Genomic DNA, 16,668 nt, shown 5'->3' on the forward strand with positions numbered 1-16,668 from the left:
TCAATAATCAGACTATAAGTCAATAATATATTTGACACAGTAGACAATTCAGGAGTAGTACAAAATATTTTGTTGTTTATCTTGTCTGCTTTTAGAGAAAAAAAAAAAAAGTACAAACCAATAATGTAAATAAAATTATCAAATCAAATGCAAAATGAAAATTAAAAATCTCATTTTCTCTTCCTGACATTTCAAAACAACAGTAAGGTTCTCCAGCAGCCCTACAAACACACATCTTTTTCGGGATGTGAAGCGCTCTATTTCTGCTCTTTGCATATTCAGTGTTCTCAGAAATGTCACAGGCCTTTGTGTCACTGTTATTTACTCACAGTTGTGGAAAACATCATATTACCACTGTCTGAAAGCAGATGCCTAGATAAAAAAGCAGCATTTGCCTTCTAATTGCCCCAGATAGCACAATTATCTTATTGAAAGGAAATGTGAGCATAGTAACAACAAAACTCAATCACATTGAGGATGTTTTATCAAGCAGAAATGTACCTGTCAGGAACCACACACACGAACCACAAACACACTTTGCTAAAATCCATCCATTTAAATCCATTTAAAAGCCACTAAGGATTACATGATCTCTTTGATTACTTGAAGAATTTATAGCCCAACTATTAATAGCACCCCAGTAGCCTTTCTGATATCGAGGCATTAAGCTTTATCATTTACTCCGGTTAGGACTATAATCTATTGTTTATCCTGGAGTGGCATTTCAAGGCCCTTTTCTAAACCACATGGCAATAGATACTGAAAAAATAGACCAAAAGGCCTTGTCCCTGTTCACTGCCACTAGTTCAGGCTCTAAACTTGTCCGTAGAGCATCTATGTGGAGGCCACTGCTGGATAAGCCAAGAACATCAATAAACACGGAAAGGAAAAAGGACACAAAGATGAGAGTAACTGTGATATGATCCTTGGCTTATAGATATTGGTATTGTGAAATGATAGAAGGAAGACCAGGGTCATCAGGATAAGACAAGCATAAACATTATACCAACAGTTGAATAAATAAAAGTTTCTTGTTCCTCTTTGGTATTATTAAGGTTTTCATGAACCAGTTTATACATGAATACCCTTATATAAATTTCTACTTGTTCAACACAGGACCTCAGTACTGAACAAACTCATGCATATCCCAAATTTTATTATTAATTATTATTTATTATTAAGGCAATCCTAGGATAAAAGATTTGTAAGAGTCTTTTTAAAGTCTACTTTGGAGGTGGAGGGAGAAATATTGTTCATTATTTTGTCATTTAAAAGGACACTACTGAGGTAAAAAGCTTATGTTTTGATCATTCTTCATTATTGTTTCTGTGAAATATAGTTAAAATTCAATTCAGTTATCATGAGCTCAAATTATAATGGCCTGCTAATGCAGTTTCTGCTCTTCCCTTCAGTTGAACAGCTACTGACATTGGCAATTGTATAATGTTTACACTGTTTTTCTTACTTCAGTGGTGGTTTAGATGGATTTGTGCTGTATACAATGAGCATGGGAAATCATATTATTTTTGTCAGCAGTGCCCTGGATCACATCTGCACCCTAGATATCCTTTTCCCCGTTACTTTGTGTCTGCCCCCAGGGAATTAGCACTGATCATCACCTCTTAGATCATGTCACATTTGGCTACAGCATGTGCAGCCTTTTCAGCCTCATCAAAGGAGCCCATGGGAACATTCTAGACCTCATCTCCTTCTCTAACATGACCATCTCTCATTTTGTGTTTTGCTCCTGTGTGAGCGTCCCCATAAATTGATGAAATTTGTCCTAGTTCAAATAATTACATTTTGCCAGAAGCATGTGGTAATTGCCAAGGCATTACTTTGATTTGGAGGGGAGAGCTCATAAGAACCATGTTAGATTCCAGGTCAGCGAGAGCTTATCCTCTTAACCATATTAAATGTCATCAACCAATTTCAGGGTGACAGAAAGACCTCTGCAAGTGTGTGCTTCAGTTGCTGAGAAACTTTCTGATATACAGGTATCACTGCATCCTTTATTTTTCCCACACAGAATAGCATTTGAAATCAGATCCCTCTCTACCCTCACTGTAAGAACAGAATAAAAGTAGCTCAGAAATAAATATTTTACTCATCAGAACAAGGAGACCCACCTAGGTGTGCAAGATAAATGAGCAGACACTTCTCAGACACCCATTTGGGGGGTCACAAAATTCCTTTCACAAGTGCTTATTCATCAAGAGACACTTCTCTCCAGATAGAGCTAAAAACATCAACTACGCCTCTCCAAGTGGCACTCCAGTCCATTCTACCCACTCTGTGCTGCAAATGCTATATAGTATGTGAACACACACAAAGTACTGAGGAAAGTAAGGCAAGATACTTAACTGAATGTCTTGATAACCCCAGGAGATGCAGCATTCAGAAGTAATTAACCTTTGAATATCCTGCTACTTACTTTCTTACTCACTGACTTAATTTTAAAAATGTCTCTGTCAAATCCACCATACCTGTATCCTTCAGTTTAAATGACGGTGGGCTGATATCCCTTGAGCCAAGACAGAATTGGAGAACACTTATTCCAAAGCCAAAAGAGCTTTCAAAACTAGGTAGGAGTCTGTGTGCATGCAGCCATCTCAGAACAATCTGTCTTCCTTAAGAATTCATGTTTCAGCAATATCATACCAAACCCTAAAACAAATGGGGTTATTGATTACCTCAGGGCTCATCTAGCACAAACAGATGGACAACAACATCTTTTTCAGGACCTCAGCACAGCTGTATCCCAAGCACTACTGCAAATCTGTATAGAGTTTATGTTATATAAAAAAGGCATATGGAAGAGTAAACTACCGTTAGCTCAGATGGTTGCATTTCAGGAGTCATAACAAGGCAGCTCCTAAACTTTCACACTGGATCAAGCAATATCTTCACAGAAGATTACTAAAATACTTGTAATGCTATGTACAATCATTTTATTAACTAGATAAATTTGACTTACATAGCAGCATTAGATTTCATTCTACTAGAGCTCGGGCACAGCTTTAGTCTGAAACATGTAGGATATTTCTGTGCCACTTAAGACTGCACATTTACAACATTGTAGGGGAGTGCTTCTTATGGTAAGACAGTCCAGTAATTGTTTATAGGTTGATTTTTGAATGTGTTTACACTGTATTTTAAAAGCAGATCCAAACTGCACTTCAACCCAAATTTCCTGTATTTCCCAATGTTTTTGGATGCAGAGCTGAATCTCGGGTTTTGGCACAGATCTCAGACACCCAGGGCAGCGAAGCTTCAGCCCAGGCAGCCGCTGGGCACAGGCCCTTCCCCACACACCCAGCTCCAGTGTGGGCACAGGCAGGAGGTGCCTGCTCGCCATGCCTCTGCCCCTATATATCTCACAATTTCACGCAGTAACTTCAGATGCCTGAAGTCAGACAAGTGATAGGCTGCTGCACAAACATCTGAGGGTGTTTAGCGCTTTAGGTGCTTTCTGGCTCGCGTTTCCCTGAGTAGTACTGACATGGACCTGTCCAGCACACACAGATCACACAATTCTTGTCACAAGTCAGATTAAATAAATGTCTTGCAGAAAACAACATCTCCCTTGAACTCTTCCCCACTAGAACTGAACGCACTGTTCCAGCAGACGTCTTACGCTGTGTACACAGGCAAGATCCCTCCCGTTTCAGCTCAACATTCCATTTCTTCGGCATTACTTCTCTTAACCACAGCCACGGGCTGAGAACTCACATTGAGACATTCACTATTATGGCCCCAAAGTATTTTTCTCATAACAGCTTTCCAAAACAGTTTCCCATCCTGTTGGCAGAGCTTTATTACCCCAGATGTTTTTATTTGAATTGAGCTGTATTCTTTAAATATTACTATTTGCTTTATATAAGGAGTCATTTTTTACAAGATATACTTCCTATAAAGACATCCGGAGAGCTATTAGTTAGATTTTTAACTTCTGATTTGTGTTGCCAGAGACTCCAATCAATTATTCTCTTATTTTGCTCAAGATTGATATGAAGTAATGCTTCCCTTTTGCTCTTTTCTATAAATCATTATTATATTTATAGTTTTCCCAAGTTTCTTTTTCCAGTATTTCTTCAAGATGACGAAAGAATTTTTCAGGTAATTCTCTAAAGACCTCTAATGTAAACTACTGCTATAAAATGGTTAGCTCCAGTTGGTGTTCTCTTTAGCATTTGGGAAATGTTTCAATGAGAACTGCTGATGTTACACAACCCATGTGAACAGAAAAACAGGATCAACACATTTGATAAACAAACTATTGTGTGTTATTCTGCTCAGAGAATTTGAACTTGTTTGAACTAAGGCCAGTCAGAATGGAGATCATTGGATGATAGGAAGGTTTGGGTTGGAAGGCACCCTTAAAGATCACCTAGTCCACCCCCTGCCATGGGCAGGGACACCTTCCTCTAGACCAGGTTGCTCAAAGCCCTGTCCAACCTGCCCTTGAGTGCTTCCAGGTATGGGGCATCCACAGCTTCTCTGGGAAAGCTATTCCAGCATCACACCACCCTCACCATAAAAAAAATTATTTCTTGTGTCTAATTGAAACCTATTATCTTTACATTTAAAATTGTTGCCCCTTCTCCTGTCACTACAGACCTTGGCAAAAAATCTGTCCCCATCTTTCTTATCGGCCCCTTTTAAGTACTGAAAGGCTGCTATAAGGTCTCCCCAGAGCCTTCTCTTCTCCAGGCTGAACAGCCCCAGCTCTCTCAGCCTGTCCTCACAGCAGAGCTGTTCCAGCCCTCTGATCATTTTTGTGGCTTCCTCTGGCCCCTCTCCAACAGGTCCATGTCTTTCCTGTGCTGAGGGCTCCGGAGCTGGACACAGGACTCCAGGTGGGGTCTCACCAGAGCAGACCAGAGGGGCAGAATCACCTCCCTCGACCTGCTGGCCACGCTCCTTTTGATGCAGCCCAGGATATGATTGGCCTTCTGGGCTTCAAGCGCACACTGCCAGCTCATGTCCAACTTTTCATCCATCAGCACCACCAAGTCCTCCTCTGCAGGGCTGCTCTCAAGCCCTTCATCCCTCTGTCTGTATGGGTACTGGGGATTGCCCCTATGCAGGTGCAGGACCTTACACTTGGATTTTAATTCTATTGCACACCTGGTCTCTAAGTCAGAAAAAAATTACAATTTTCCACCACCCATCAAAAATAAGAAATGTACTAGTAGCCCTCATAAGTATTAAATTCATATATGATATTCAATATTTGTTTCATCTTTTGCTTTCCTCTATTTTTGCATTTATCTGATTGCATTTTATACTGATTTTTCATTTGTAATCTTTATGCCAAAACATTTTGAGTCTGCTATTTTAAATGTAGATTTATTTGTAATCTTCTAATTCTCCAAATTCTAATTTCTCCACCTTTTCTATCTGTCTTATCCCTACTAATATCCTGACACACACGATTGCAAATGAACAATCTTGTATATTTGGCAATGCTTTTTATTCTCCTTGCTAACCTACATATTAATTACTTGGTTAGGAGGGAGATGTTTAAAGATCTCCAAGTCAGTTATTTTTAATATTGACAATTTGCAGTATTTTCATTTTCCCCACCTTCATGTTCTTTCACAATCTTCTCAGCATTTACCCATTTCCAAAACCCGAAAAACTAATTTCAGCATCATTCCCATGTTTTTGGTGAGAAAAAAATGTGAAAACATCACAGGCCTCAGCTGGCAAAGTACAGATGCTCTCTAGGTCATGGACAGAAGCATTACCAGCTATGTGTCTGTGTTAATGAAATTATGCAGTAGTGGTACTACAGGGCCCAGCTCTGCCCTCAGCCCACTCAGCGTTTCCTTTGACCTCAGAGAGAGATGTGATTCCAGCCCAAAACCTGGGCTATGGTCCTGGAGCAGCATAAGGTCTTGTCTGCGCCTCCCTGATCTGTGAAAGCCCAGTGCCAAGCCTAAAAGAAAAATTCAGCCACCTGAAATTGAATTTAGACAGACTTAGGCACCAAAACCCTCCAATTCAAGAAAGCCGCCTAACCCTCATGAACATAAAGTTACAAAATGCTTCTTTGGTTTTCATCCCAAATGTCCACAAGTGCTTTCAGTGTTACAAAAACTTGAAAGTGTCCTGGTCAGAGCAACGAGCCAGCCTGGCTTTGGACCAGCATCCTCCAGGCGATAAACTGAGGGCAGAACCATAAACACATCCCCACAAATGGGGGAAATACAAAAAACACTACCAAATGATGACAACATAAAACCAGTAAAGGTGCACAGGGTGATTAGTGAGAATACACATAACTCAGGAATCATTGTTCAGCCTTTTAATTATTACACCAAAAAAAAAAAAAAAAAAGGTAGAGGTTTTGTTCCTTTTGCCACCTGGGGACACTATGGCTCTGACTTCCTACAAGTCCTGCTTTCTTCCACTCGGTGAGGGACCGGCTGAAAGCAAAGTGAATTAGGAGTGGAAGCCTTCTTGCTGAAGCTGAACTACTGCACAGAAAAGAAGGAAGATTCATGGGATCAGAAAGGCAGCATACAAGTCTGTACTACAGAGAAGGTCTCAGCTGAGGCTTAGTCTCCTGGCAGCATGAATAAACCTCTTGTGCTGAAGGGTGCAACCTTGTATGTACCTTGTATGTACTGCGGAGCTCTAACCAGTTCCCTCTCGGCTGTTTTATTTTTATTTTTTTTTCTTCTTCTGAAGAGACTGATTCTGAACAGAGCTATTTGAGTACCTAATTAGGATTCTGAGACCTTTACTGGAGTGCTCCATTGCTGTTATTCTGGTGAAGGGACTTGAACATAAGACCTATGGGGAGAGGCTGAGGGAGCTGGGGTTGTTCAGTCTGGAGAAGAGGAGGCTCAGAGGTGACCTCATCACTCTCTATAACTACCTGAAGGGAAGTTCTAGCCAGGTGGGGATTGGTCTCTTCTCCCAGGCAGTCAGCAATAGGACAAGGGGGCATGGGCTTAAACTCTGCCAGGGGAAATTTAGGCTGGATATTAGAAAGAAATTCTTTACAGAGGGAGTGGTCAGGCATTGGAACGGCTGCCCAGGGAGGTGGTGGACTCGCCGTCCCTGGAGGTTTTTAAAGTGAGGTTGGACATGGCACTTAGCGCCATGATCTAGTAAACAGACTAGAGTTGGACCAAGGGTTGGACTCGATGATCTCTGAGGTCTTTTCCAACCCAGTCGATTCTGTGAAAATACTACACAGCAAGAAAGCAAACTAGACAACAGTACTTGCAGATGTCTACGAACAATGTACATTCAAATGGAAGAAATAAACTTACAAAAACTAATTTAACAGAAAGCTTTGCAAAATCCTCAGGTGAAGCTTCTCTCTTAGCAGTTCGGATGTGGCAGCAGCGATGCAGCGAGTTCACTGTGTCTGTGCTGAAGGACACAGCTATCTGCTGGCCAGCAGAGAGTCCTGCTCCCCCGCCGCTGAGAAGGGTCAGAAGCAGCGGCAGAACAGGAGCAGAGGCAGCAGCAGAACATGTTCTGATCCTCTACAACGCACCCCCTCCCCACTGCCTTCCAACTTTTTCTGCAAGAGCACTCTGTCTGAGTGAAGATCTCGGGAGCAAAGCCTGGAATAAAAACTGCTTCACATACCTTGCTCCCCTCTGAAGAAAGCCGCAGGTCTGACCCAGGGCCCTGGCTCCGTGCCCACCTTTGCCTTGGCAGCTCCTGCAGCCCAGGGGCTTCTGCTGAATCTGCAGCCTCTGCGGCTGCCTGAAGAGCTGCTGGTTTCCAGGAGCAAGCAGAGCAAGAAAAAGCCTAAGAAAATACTGTGTTCTGTGGGTTTTCTGAGGCCCTTTAGAATGTATAATGTCTTTCCACAGCGTTACATACTCGTTATGAAATTTATCTTTATAGGTAATACAGCAATACTGCTGATTTGTAAAAGACATCAAGAGGAATAAAAGAGTGATAGCACCTGACCATGTCAAGTATGTGTTCCTCCTGGTACTGATGATTAACTAGTGCACAGTAAAAATATTTTAGTAGGCTGAAAAGTGACTTAATTCCTCAATATTTATTAGATGTATATAGACTGGGGGGGGGGGGGGGGGGGGGCAGGGGGAAATGTTTCAAAGTTAATGATTGTTTTATGATTTATGATAAGGCTATAAATCTCTATGCAAAAAGGAGAGGAGATCAAAAGGAATCGTATCTCATTATGAATTCTGAGGCAGCCTGAAGACTTCACTTTTCATATCTTGTTTCTTAGCAGGGCAAAAATTTGAGCTTGAAATGGAAAAAGATAAAGCAGGCTCCAACAACTGAATCATCATCATCAACTCCCGAGCTGAGTTACTATGGCAATGGCAGTGCTGCTGCTCAGCTTCTTCTTACTATTTCTACTGGTACAACAGCTTTGTAAATGTACATGGGAAATTTCCACCGCACACGTGCCACATGCACCTCGCAGGAGATGCCCACGGTCTCAAGTGCCCTGGTTTCTACTGAACAGAAGAGCAAATTTGTGTCATTAAAATATGCAATTTGCAATTTTCCACTTTCCATAGAAGCAGTCTTGGAGCAGTAAGGAAAGATCCACGATTCTTCCTGCCCTCTTGTGCCTCAGCAGGGGAAGATCCAGTGCTTAGAAGGTATCCTACAAGCACACAGAATTTTTTAATACAGAAATCTTAAGTATTTTTTTTCGGCTGTAACTATCTCATTTCTCTAAATTATAGATGTCTTGACATTGCCAGGGGAGGGTGGTTTCATCTTTTTGGCAGAGCATAGCTTGGAGCTCTACATAAGTAATGGATCTAATCCTGATGCCAAGTTAATAAATTAATAATTATAACTCTTTGTATATGCAACAATCAGTGTGTCAGTACTCACTGGTGTCCTCTTTCCTCTTCGAGGCCTAGATAAATGCATCACCTTTCCTATTACTGATGGTACAGTCTCTGCACTGCACATAAAAGCCACATTTGCTCTCAATTATTTTTGAGACAGTATTTAATATTTACACTCTAATAGCAAACAGAAGTTCCCAACAGGAATTGAGGCCCTTTGTAGGAAGCATACATGCAAAGGAAATCTTTGCTGAATAACACTTATTGCGGGAAGTAGTTTCTGCAGGCTCATTAAGTCCTATTAGCAGACATGCATGTGGAACCTCAAATGAACTTCATATCGATAATTTCATCATCCTTTCTTGTGGAAAAGAAGCCTTTCTCACCCACTGTGTGGATATGCACACAGCCCAGATTGCAGTCCTGCTAATAGATGCATGTCTTTCAAGTAGGCCAACTCTGGGGAGCAGATGAACAAGGTTAACACATGTGCATTAATCAATAGGAGGGTCAACGAAAATTATCACAATGAAAGGTATGAGGGACAATACAATAATTAAATATACTACACAATGTGTTGTCTGAGAATCAAGCATTCCATAAAAAACTGCAACTGAGTAATAAAGAGCAGAAAACATCTCAGGCATTTTGCTATTTATATAGCTATGCATCTATCATAATTGTACTGGTAACATCTGCCCTCTGTTATCTATCTGGTTTGGTGCCTCAGTCTATAAAACTATCTATAAAAACCTATAAAACTGCACACACAGCCTGTGCTCAGGCTGCCCAGGTTTTAACGTTTACGTTCCTTACAGCCTTCTGCGACCGGGGTGGGCAAGGAGCTGCCCCCCCGGGCACCCACTGCGAGAGGTGGCGGGGAGACGCGGCCGCGCCGGCGGGCAGGGATGCGCCCCCGCCCCGTCCCCGCACCTGCTCGGCGCCCTCGGGGCGGCAGCGGCGGCCCCGGGCGCGGCGGCGCGGCCGGCGGCGGCACCACGTGTCGAGGCGGGGGAGCGGCGGGGCCGGGCGCCGCCACCCCCAGCGCCGCAGCGGCACCAGCAGCAGCAGTGGGAAGGAGCAGCCCGGGCTTAGCGCATCCTCCTCGCCCATGCCAGGTGCCTGTCCCCGGCTGCGCGGTGACTGAGGAGCGATGGGGCCTCTGCGGGAGAGCAGCAAGGTGAGGGGGGGCCAGGCGGCTGCGGGGACGGAGGAGAGGCAGGGGCGGGGGGGCTGGGGTTTGCCTGCCCCTGCCGGGATGGTGGCAGGAGGAGGGCGCATCCCTGATGCCGAGGTGTCCCTTTCCGAGCAGGAGCAGAAGACGCAGCTGGAGAAGGAGACAGCCCGCAGCCGCATCCCCCGCCTGGTCCTCCGGCCGCAGCAGAAGGTGTCCCCCGCCTCCGAGTCGCCCTTTTCGGAAGAGGAAAGCCGGGAATTCAACCCGCCCAGTTCCTCCGGGGGCTCCCGCAGGACCATCAGCAGCAACAGCTTCTGCTCAGGTACTGCAACGGGTGCCCCCTGGCTCGGTCCTCAGCCCCACCGTGCCAACCCCCGAGGCTTCGCTGTCACCCCCTGACGCAGAATCCATGTGTCAAGCTCGTATCCAGCCCTACCAAGCATCCCGCTTTGCAGATGAAGAAGGGCAACCATTGATTTTTCCAGGGAAATCCAGTATCTGTTCTTTTAATACATGTCCGTAAGTGACACCAGATGTTTCCATTTCGAGTTCTGCTATCCACCACTAAAAAGTTGGCGGCTTTACTGCAGCAGAATAGTTGCTTTAAAGAGAAAGATTTGCCTTAAAAACTGCAGTGTGGATTTGAGACATTCTGGAAAGCCCATAAGCCAAAGAGTCTGTAAAACAGGGGAGTTGCTATTAAGGGCATCAGTCATGGATCAAATACTGCATTTCCTTTTGGTTTTGTGACTATGATCTCTGTACCTCTGTACTAAATATGTAGGTGAAGTTTTCACTGTCATATTGAAGTGAGGTTTTTTTATTTGAGAATTCAGGCTTTGCCTGACAAGCTTGTCACCAGATGGGCATGATCTCTGTAGAGAAGGCGATGGCTGGGTGATGTATCAGAACTGCATTACTGCTCTCCAGCTGTAGACCACAAAAGTGTCACTTGCTCTTCAAAATGAGTATATTCCTTTATGTCAGGCATAACTTGAAAACAGATTTTTATGTTAAATATTTGTCCTGTGTAGAGTTAAGCACAATTTAAGTGCCTCAACTAGCAGTGAATGACTCAGATACCTACTAGTGGTGAGTAATTTTTTAATTCAGTGAAACTCTTCACTGTGTATGAAATTATGCATGCAGACAATGGCATTGAGGGTCACATCATTAGCACCTTTGGCTCTACATGCATGTGGTAGTTTTAAAGATATTTTGATAACTGAAAATTTGGTTTTAATAGTCAATAATTTGGAGAGCATAACATTGTCTGTCTAACTAAAAATCTTAATTATAGCAGGTATATCAGCAAGTTCCTGAACTTCCTTTTTGTTTATTTATAAAGCATTTATATTACCAAAGCTCTTCCTGAGCACAGCCAGAAACACTTGTTTTTACCTTCAGTACAGTGGATCAGATTTTTTTAAAAATCCTTTAACAAAAACCTGTGTATTGAACACTGTGTACAAGAACAGTCAATTTTCCTAGATGAGGAACACAATATCCACATTTGAGTCTACCATTTCCTTCTTAGCTTGGATAGATTTTGCAATTCGGGCTCAGTGGGACGGTCTATTTGGTTATTGTTTAATGAACAATGCGGAGTGCTAAACAAACAACACAGGTGGTAAGAACACTGAAGTCTTTTGAATCCCTCCACCTTACCTGTTTCAGTTCATCTGTAACAAAGAAGTAAAATCTTTTGAAGCTTTCTAGAAATACCTTATTTTTATGATCGCTCCCAAATGGCTGCTTTTTATCCTGATTTTTTTTAATGTGTTGACAAGCCTTTCATCCTGGTTACTGGCATTCTTTTATTTACGATATCTTTTGGTTTTGTACCTCGTTTGTACCTCGTTCTTCAGATCTACTGAACACGGAGCCGCCAGGTGATCCCCTTGCAGTCCCGCTGCACTGCGCGGGCTGTGTCTAGAGTCCCTGCAGGGCTCTGTGATTACTCTGGGTGTCCAGTCTCATGGTGTGATAGTTCTAAGGTGCCTTTTCACAGAGATATTCAGGAGTGCGATGCTGGTCTCTTAACCTGCCCCTTAAGGACAACTGATCATACTTTATGTAAGTCAAATCTTACGCAGCCAAGGACCAGCCAAGGCACTGTCCTCCGTCCCAGTACCTGGCTTTGGTGTTTGGATTTCTTCCATGTCTTCCACCTACCATCGTTCCTTATCATGGCGTGTCTAATTGAGGCTGAAATTCCCCGGCGGCAGCAGGTGGCTGCTGGTTCCTGCTTCTGGCGGATGGTGAAGAACTGAGGCGAGATGCGGGCAGAGGAGCTGCAGCCTCCAACCTGCCTCTCCTGGTGCCTCGCCAGGCACTTACCATCTTCATTGAGAAGTGGTGTGTGCCAGGAAGTGTATTTAAAATTAGCAAGTAATGCGTTTGGGAGAGGTGAGCGGATGAATATGATGGATGATAGTGTGATGGCAGTATTAAAAAGCTCATGAGCATTTGGAGAAATGCTTTTTTGTTACTTGAGTATTAAACACCAAAGGTTCTTAATAAGCAGTAAATAGTGTGATACGGCCTCTGGAATAATTCTTTCCTCTCTGCCTTTCTTTATTACTGGTATCAAGTGGTTATGATTAGTACATTTCTTTTTCCCCTGGTAGAACCAATTTTTTTTTTCCTAGTCCATTTAAATATGTTTCCTGCTTGATTCCCTAGAGCTTCTGAGGTTCTCCATTTCCCCTGGGCACTCACATTGGTCTCAACCCATAAATGAAGGCTCAGAGTTCTTTCTCTCTAAATGCAAGCAGCAGGGTCTTCCAGGTGTTGTTAATGTTGGTTTAGGTAGGGGGAACCTTAGGAACTGTGGCAGTGCTGCGAGCATGGTGGCAACAGCAGAAATACCACACAGCAGCAGACAAGGGACACTTTGTTTTAATGCTTAGTTTCTTTTGAAGTTGTTAGTTCTGGCTGAGATAAGTTTTAAATTTGCATGGTCATCTCTGTATTGTGTGACTGGATCAGAGACTCAACTTGATCATGTTGGTCAATTATTTGGAACTGACTTCATGTCATTTTTGCTTTGTAAGTCCGTATGAAAGATGGTGAGGCCGTTAATCTGTTTTATCTGTGATAGTCCTCACAAAATGTATTTCTAATATTCTCTGTTTCTGCCAAATGAACATGGATGCTCTCTGGATGTTGCGTAGCCAAGCTGAGTCTTTTATCAGCATTCACTCAGTGCAGTCCTTCCTTAAAATCTTAGCACATCTGGGGTCCTGTTTGTCATTTGATATGGGAGCACTTCTCTTCCTGCAGCCGCTGCCCTCCTTCAGCTTGGACGTTGGCCACAGAACTCGTATGATGTCAAATGATGAGAAAACACTCTCCCAGCAGCTTCATCTGGCTCGGCTGCTACCGAGTATTTGCCTATGTCGTGTGTTTTCCTCATAAGTTGCACTTGGCTTCAAAGCGGCTGCAGACACTTACCTTGTCAGTCGTGAGGAGAGCGCGATTTTAAACACTGCGAATAAATCATCCCCTCACGGGTACGTGGCTGAGCTGCTGCTGAGCTGGTTTTGTGGTTCCAGTTACAGGGTTTGCCTTGTAAGAAATAGGATACTTAGGGCGGGGCGTTATCCTTGATTTTTTGTGTACACGTCCTTTTGATACCAAGCCAGTTGTGTATTGGATGGAAGTCAGCCTGGACGTGCTACGCTCAGTAACGGGCTGTTTTTGTTTTCATTTTAAAAGGAAGTTAGTTTTGGATATACTTTTTTTTTTTTTTTCCTAGTTTCTGCCTCTGAATAGCTCAGCTTTTAAATTTCTCCTTGTGAAGAAGATTTGTTACATGATGCCTTTATAACAACGCCCAGGCTCTCCTTCAGCCTTTCTTCAGAAGGCAGCCGCCTGAATTTCTGCAGGTAATGCAGCAGCGCTTTGTTAGCTGAGATGGAGCTTTGCAGGAAACAGTTGTGCATCTAATAATCAGTTCAGCAAAAGACTCTGGGAGCCAGAGGAGCTGTTTTATTCCCATAGCAAATATTAATAGTTCATCTTTTCTTGGGCTTACCTGCAAATCGCCTCTTTAACTAGACTGCATAGTACTACAGGCCATTGAAAAACAGCGTCATCTCTGTGAATGAATGATGGTGACTCAACAGTGTTTTCAAAAATAGGAGTAAAAGCTTTTTTCTTGCTTTTTATTTCCAATTTCAAGGTCTGGGTTCAGTGCTTATTTCATAGTTTGATTTTTTCTGTTATAAAGCTTTTTTTTCAAAAATCTTGCTCTTTACATGTGTGGCACTATGAACATGCTCGGGTACCGTGGCTGCACCATAAGCCCCAGGCTGTAGGTGCTGCACCAGGGATCTCGGTGTCACCGTTCTTGCTCACATGCTCCTGCACACCATCCCCTTGAACTCAGAGATTATTTGCCAGCTGGCCCAGCTGTTGATGGATGCTGGGGCTGAGTTCACAGTGCACTTGTCCAAAAAAAGCATGTAGGCTTTAGGCAGGCATATTAAAGTCAATGTGAATGCGCTAGCCATATTGCTAGCCACAGACTAGGGGAGATTTTGTACGAATGTTACTGAATGAAATGCTGTGCCTTCTTATGCTCCAGTAGATAGTTTCTTTGTTAGAACATCGAAGTAGGTTGTACTGTAAACCAGCTAGCCTTGGAGGCTACACTGCCGAAGTGTGTGTACTTAAGTATATATTTCTGAATAGAAAATGATAGAGGAAAGCAAATTTTCAGTATTTTAACAAATCAACAGATTGAGGCCATAGAGTTATTAAGAATTACTGAAAAAAAATACGTTTATTATTTGTGTATGTGTGTATGTATTATTAAGGAAACAGTGTTCTCTCCCGTTCCTTTTGTTTCTTATTGGTTTATTTGTTTTTTTTAGTCTGAGTTACTGAATTGAAGAGAGGTGCTTAAAAGTGCTCAAGTATGTGATACTGAAAGTTCACTTCTCTTTCCTGCAGTCCTTTATGCTATGCTTTTCCACAGTCCTTTCCCATTTTTTCAAACTTCTGAAGTGGAAGTCTTCTCCAGCTCATTTATTTGCAGCATTCTGTAAGGCAGTTCAGTAACCACTGTGATATTAATTTGCAAAAACGTTGAAACAAAAATCTGCTTTCAAAAATGCACGTATGGCCTTTGCATAAGGGTGACACTGGTGACATGCTTCCTTTTCTCACTGCTGTTTCCCTGGAGAATTTCCTGCTGGGTCAGCTTACATGCAATAATTTATTATTGCTTCTTATTGTTAACCACCAGTTCTGTTTCTGTGGTGCAGAGATCTGTTCCAAACCTGGAAATGAGACAGTGTCTAGGTACTAAAGAGCAAAGCCTGCCTGTTCCTCAGATTTTGGCCTTTCCTGGCTTCCCTTTCAACTTCACTATTTATTCCCTCTTGCTAAGTAACAATCCTTTTGTTCCTGTGCCACACAACAACATCTGGAAGCCAAAATATTTAACCTTTTGAGTGTTTGTTGTCACCTTTTTATGCGTCTGTCAGCACTGTGAACCCTTAAAACCTGACCCAGAGCCTCCTGAGGTCAGTAGAAGAGTTCCTGTTGTCTCTGGGACATTTTGGATGGTGTCCTGAGAACAGTCAGTACCTCATCCTTTCTACTACCCTGTTTGTCGCAGCTTGCTGTGTACTACAGGCTGCATTCTAAACTATATTGTGTACTTTCTTTGCCACCAATGCATAATCTAATACTTCTGTTTTGAAGTGCTTCTTCATGCAATTTTCTGTTGAGTTGAATATTGTCGTGCATTGAAGAACATCACAACTTGTAGCAGGAATGAAACTTAAATGAGAAGTCTTTGATTTATTTTGTATTAAAAGAGAATCTTGATGTTTTAAAAGAAATTCTACATGATATGTTTTAACCATACATTTACAGGGTTAGTATAAGTGCTTGAAATTTTGAAACAGCGTTTTGACATATATGTATCACCAAACACAGCGAGTGAGTTCTGTGGTGATGTTAGGTGCCACTGTGGGTTTGGTGGCAATTAAAAAAATGCATAAAACAACAATGGATAGAAAATATGTGGTTTCCAAGCATCATTAGAATGTAAACAGTGCAATGTTGTCAGGTGATGTTGAAGCCCTGAGGGTCACAGTCATATGCTGTCGGCTATGGAGGCAGAGCTATATGAGAAAGAAGGAATATAAAATGTTATACCATTTGAGGAACAGGAACAAATTTTTATGTTTTTTTTATGTCTTCTATTGAAGATTTTTGTATCCAAAAATGGTATCGTCAAAACTGCCTAGAATATTTATTTTTCCTTTGCTGCATAAATAAACTAAGCACATAAAACCACACACACACAGAAACACATCTATATATACATACATTTCACACAATGTTGATATGAAATATGTAATATTTTTTACACTTGATGTTGTCAAGGCCTTCTCACCTGAGGCAGCAGCTGTGGCTCCACTTCCAACTCTTGGCCTCAGGAAAGGTTAGTGAGGTCTGTTGAAGTGCTTTAAAGTATCTGCCTAACTGCCAAGACTCATCTTTGTCTCTTCTTCAGACTCTTTCATCTCCTCTACCTTTAGTTAAAACTTTTCTTTATAATTTTCAGATAGATTTTCAATCCTTTATCATATTAAACCCCTTGTCCAAATGTTATCTCTAATGTGATATCAAAACTCTAGGAGCTGTGCTATTCCTGAC

General features: G+C 42.4%; 1 protein-coding gene across 1 annotated transcript in view; it reads left to right on the top strand.

Moving 5' to 3' along the window:
- Window positions 1–9,966: 9,966 nt before the first annotated feature.
- Window positions 9,967–16,668, top strand: part of LOC308037952 (syntabulin-like) — a gene marked incomplete at both ends in the record, with an annotated part of 39,214 nt that continues 32,512 nt past the window's right edge. The window contains 2 exons of the mRNA XM_080340093.1: window positions 9,967–9,993; window positions 10,126–10,312. Coding sequence (XP_080196219.1) covers window positions 9,967–9,993; window positions 10,126–10,312 — 214 coding nt within the window. The remainder of the gene's footprint in view (window positions 9,994–10,125; window positions 10,313–16,668) is intronic.

Source organism: Nesoenas mayeri (genome assembly GCF_963082525.1).
Source record: "Nesoenas mayeri genome assembly, chromosome: 2".
In the NCBI taxonomy this organism is placed as follows: Eukaryota; Metazoa; Chordata; class Aves; order Columbiformes; family Columbidae; genus Nesoenas; species Nesoenas mayeri.